The 4,550-nt window shown below is 46.7% G+C and overlaps 1 protein-coding gene across 1 annotated transcript; it reads left to right on the plus strand.

Annotated features, from left to right (window-relative positions):
• Positions 1 to 2,759: 2,759 nt before the first annotated feature.
• Positions 2,760 to 3,796, plus strand: LOC120392646 (olfactory receptor 52K2-like; the record flags this gene model as incomplete). The annotated part of the gene is made up of 1 exon (XM_039517408.1): positions 2,760 to 3,796. A coding segment is annotated over exon 1 (975 nt), but the record flags the coding sequence as incomplete, so codon positions are not given.
• Positions 3,797 to 4,550: the final 754 nt, after the last annotated feature.

Consider the following 4,550-nt stretch of genomic DNA (forward strand, 5'->3'; position numbering starts at 1 on the left):
CCTGAGAGTTGTTGCTATATCACCCTAACCCCGATGTAAACAGCATGAGGTTGATGGAACAATTCTTCCATCAACCTCGCTGCCAACTCTCGGGGAGGTGAATTACCTACACTGACGAGAGTACTCCTCTTGTCCATGTAAGTCACGTCTACAGTTAAAACACTACCATGGCACTGCAAAGTGCTTAAGTGTAGAAAAGCCCTCAGGCAGATCTTCCAGAGAAGCATCCAGTTTGGATCTGCAGACATGGGGAGTTGAAGAATCCACCACTTCCCTTTGCAGTTTGTCCCAACGGTTAATCACCCTGAGTGCTAATCATTTGGCCCTTATTTCTGATTGGAATTTGTCTGGCTTCAGCTTCCAGCCATTGGGTCTTCCTCTGCCTTTCTCTGCTAGATTACAGAGCCCATTAGTACCCACGGTTTTCTCCCCATGGAAGTCTCTGCTTGATTGTCTTTTTGATGAGATAAATAGATGAAGCTCTTTAAATCTCTCTCTGTCAAGCATCTTTTCCAGTCTTCAATCATTTTTGTGGTTTTTTTCTGCACTGTCTCCAATTTTTCAACATCCTTTTTGAAATGTGGATCCCAGAACTTGACGCAGTCGGTTTCATCAATGCCATTTGCAGAGGTAAAATCCTTCTCCAGCTCCAATGCATTACTCCCCTGATTATGCATCCAAGGATCGCATTAGCCATTTTGGCCAGAGCATCATGCTGGCAGCTCACGATGAGTTTGTTTTCCAAAATGACCCCTAAATCCTTTTCAGGGTCCCTGCGTTCCATAGTACAGTGCCCTAGCCTGGGGGTCGGGCCTGCATTCCCTGTTCCAAAAGGATCATGTTGCATTTCACTGTATTAAAACATTTTGTTCACATGGGCCCAGCTCAACAAATGCTCCAGATCAATTGTTATGTCTACCGTGGCTGCCTCATTGTAACCACTCTGCCAAGCTTTGAGTCGTTAGCAAATTTTATTTGCAACGATTTTCTATTTCCTTCTAGATTATTGACGAAAAATTAAATAGCATTTGGCCTGGAACTGATCCCTGCAGAACCCCACTAGAAACACCCCCATTCACTGACAATGGCCTATTGACAACTGCTTTCTGAGAGCTGTCAGTTAGCCAGCTTTTAGTCCATTTAACATGTGCTCTTTGTAGAGTGTTCATTTTTTAACTGAATGTTTTTCCCTACTAAATCAAATGCCGCAGAGAAATCGAAGTCTATTGCATCTGCTTGGTTCCTTTGATCAACCAAACGTGTACTCTCATGAAAGGATTAAATCAGATTGCTTTGACATGACCTGTTTTCCATAAACCATGCTGTTGATTGGCTTTAATTATACTCCTAGACTTGGTCCTGCTAGAGAAGGCAGGTCGCTGGACTCAATGACCTTTCACAGTCCCTTCCAGTTCTAGGAGATCAGATATCTCCATTAATTTCATTTTATTTTCATTTGAAAAGGTGTCTGTGGCTGTGGAGTGAAGGGGAAAGTGAGACATCCCAGAAATCGGAAAGAAATGTGCGGGTAAAGTTGGGGGAGAACATGGGAAAGAGTTCTGAATGTGCTGAAGGGGAAGGCAAGGACCCATCTGCTCAGTATGAAGCATCAGGAGGGACTGCAGCATGTTGGTTTGCCACTAAAAAAAAATTATCAGACTCTCCATTGCATCCCTAGTGAATCTCTCATTTTCTTTTCTTTCCTGCTTATCGCTTTCCTTCCATTGCCTTCATTCTGTCTTGTCTGCATCAGAGTACTGCAGCACCTCCCAGAACATATCTTCATTGCTCCATCTTGAGCACTTTCTTATCTGGTGGAGACACTCGGCTGGAGTGGAGGGGGTGCCTCATTTCAAGGACATATCTGGAAAAGCACAAGTAGCAATAAAGAGAAGCATTATTGTTAAGTACACGTACAGCACTGAAACACTACATTAAAATACACTGCTGATAACACACCAGTCACTTTCCGGTTGACCCCTGACAAGCACACATGCTGGTGAACACTGGAAGCATGGTGAGTGTTCCCAGGGGTGGGGGACATTGGGCATGGGAGAAAAGCAATTGGCCAATTACAGTGATAACATCAAGAACAGTGTCTACACTGGCACTTTGGAGACAAAAATGTTGCATAAAAACATTGCAACTCTCGTCAAGATGGATTTATTACGTCACTGAAATTGAGGAATTCCGTCATCGAAAGTGGCTTTATAATATTTACACCTCCGCTATTTTGTCACCAAATGTTGCTTTTTGGTGAAAAAACTTGGCAGTGAAGAGAAGACCTAGAGAACAATAAGGGATAACCAGTATACACTCATGTTTCCTGCTGGTGCCTCCTACGTTTTCCCACACCACGATGTGGAGGAACTATTGATGCAAGGAGCACCATAAAATATGGAATTGGCATTAGGAGGGTCAGCTGGGGGGAGGGATAGCTCAGTGGTTTGAGCATTGGCCTGCTAAACCCAGGGTTGTGAGTTCAATCCTTGAGAAGGCCACTGAGGGATCTGGGGCAAAAATTGGTCCTGCTAGTGAAGGCAGCAGGCTGGACTTGATGACCTTTCAAGGTCCCTTCCAGTTCTAGGAGATTGGTATATCTGCAATTATAAATAAAGTTGTTCATAATTCATATATCTGAATAATAAAAATGGTCGCTCTTCACACACTGAAAAATGACAATCTGCTTCATCCATGAGAACAGCCTCCACTTGTGCATGTAGTGTCTCATATTAACATTGTCTCTCCATCCAGGTGTTTGTCCTGCGACCATCACCCAAGACCCTGGGCACATACAGGAAGTCAGGGGAATGTATGGTACATGCAGGAAACACCGTTCTGCCTCAGTGTTGGACACATTCTCCCCTCCACCATGTCAGAATCCAATTCAACTGACTTCATCAACCCCTCCACCTTCATCCTGCTGGGCATTCCTGGCCTGGAGGCCGCCCATAATTGGATCTCCATCCCCTTCTGCACCATGTACACCATAGCCATCTTGGGGAACTTCACCATCCTGTTCATCGTGAAGAAGGAGCCAAGCCTCCATGTGCCCATGTACTATTTCCTCTGCATGCTGGCCGTCACCGACCTGGTCCTGTCTACATCCATCCTACCCAAAATGCTGAGCATCTTCTGGTTCAATTCCAGGGAGATCAATTTCAGTGCCTGCCTCACCCAGATGTACTTCATTCTCAGCTTCTCTGTGATAGAGTCTGGGATCCTCGTGGCCATGGCTTTTGATCGCTACGTGGCCATCTGCGATCCCCTGAGACATTCCACCACCCTGACAAATCCTGTGGTGGCCAAAATTGGCCTGGCCGTGGTGCTGCGCGGCATCATGCTCATACTGCCCCATCCCTTCCTGGCGAGGAGGTGGCCATATTGCAGAACCAACATCATTTCCCATACATACTGCGAGCACCTAGGTGTGGTGAAGCTGGCCTGCGCCGACATCAGCCTCAGTAGTTACTACGGCCTCTCTGCGGCATTATTGGTGACCACTCTGGATGTGTTTTTTATCGCCGTGTCCTATACCCAGATCCTCAGGGCCATCTTCAGACTCCCAACAAAGGACGCCCGGCTCAAGACTTTTGGGACCTGTGGCTCCCACCTCTGTGTCATCTTAGTCTTTCACATCCCACATCTCTTCGCCGCCCTCACACAACGGTTTGGGCACAAGGTGGCCCTGCATTTCCACGTTCTCATGGCCAATATGAACCTCCTGGTGCCCCCCATGCTAAACCCCATCATCTACGGGGTGAAGACCCAACAGATTCGGGTAAGGCTGCTCCAGCTCTTTACTCATAAAGGGACCTAAAGTTTTCTCCTGGTTCTCTGGATCTCAGACCGAGCTCCGTGCTGAGCTGTCTGGTGACATGGTGCTGGGCCCTCTTCCCTGAATCACTGACTAGCCAGTCAAAGAGACATTAAATCTTTGCCTGACCTTACTGTGCTGTGTCAGCCTGACAAACTGGGGAATCTGCCTATGTACAACTGATAGGGTTGCCACCTTTCTAATTGCTGGTAACTGGAAGCCTGAGGCCCCACCTCTCTTCTCTACCTTTTCCCCCAAGTTCCGCCCCTGCTCTGCCTCTTCTCCTCAAGGCCCCGCCCCTCACTCGCTCTTCTCCTTCCCACCCCCTGTCACGCTCTGGTTCATCCCTCTTACACTCTGCACCCCAAAGCACCCCATATTTGCCAGGGCGATGTAATTATGGTATGTCTTGTACAAAGTATGCCCTGTGAGGTATCTTTCTAAAAGTCTTTCTAAATATTGATATCCCCTGGGATTGTATGCTCTCTCATTGTATGTGAAGCAATGAAATCCTGCTATGTGTGAGTTACTAAAGTGTGATGAAAGGCTGGAAACACCCAAAACCAGCCTTTCAGGTATGTCAAAGATGTCGCCAGACACTGTTAATTGCTGTTGTCAACACTCATCCAGGGAAGAAACCACTAGCTCAGGAACTCTGTATAAGAAAGCCTACTCGAAGGGAGTACGGAGACAATGGAGAATGTTTGTCCAATGGAGGCAGACCACCTATGTC

The sequence above is a fragment of the Mauremys reevesii genome, unplaced genomic scaffold (genome assembly GCF_016161935.1).
Source record: "Mauremys reevesii isolate NIE-2019 unplaced genomic scaffold, ASM1616193v1 Contig108, whole genome shotgun sequence".
NCBI classification, from domain to species: domain Eukaryota; kingdom Metazoa; phylum Chordata; order Testudines; family Geoemydidae; genus Mauremys; species Mauremys reevesii.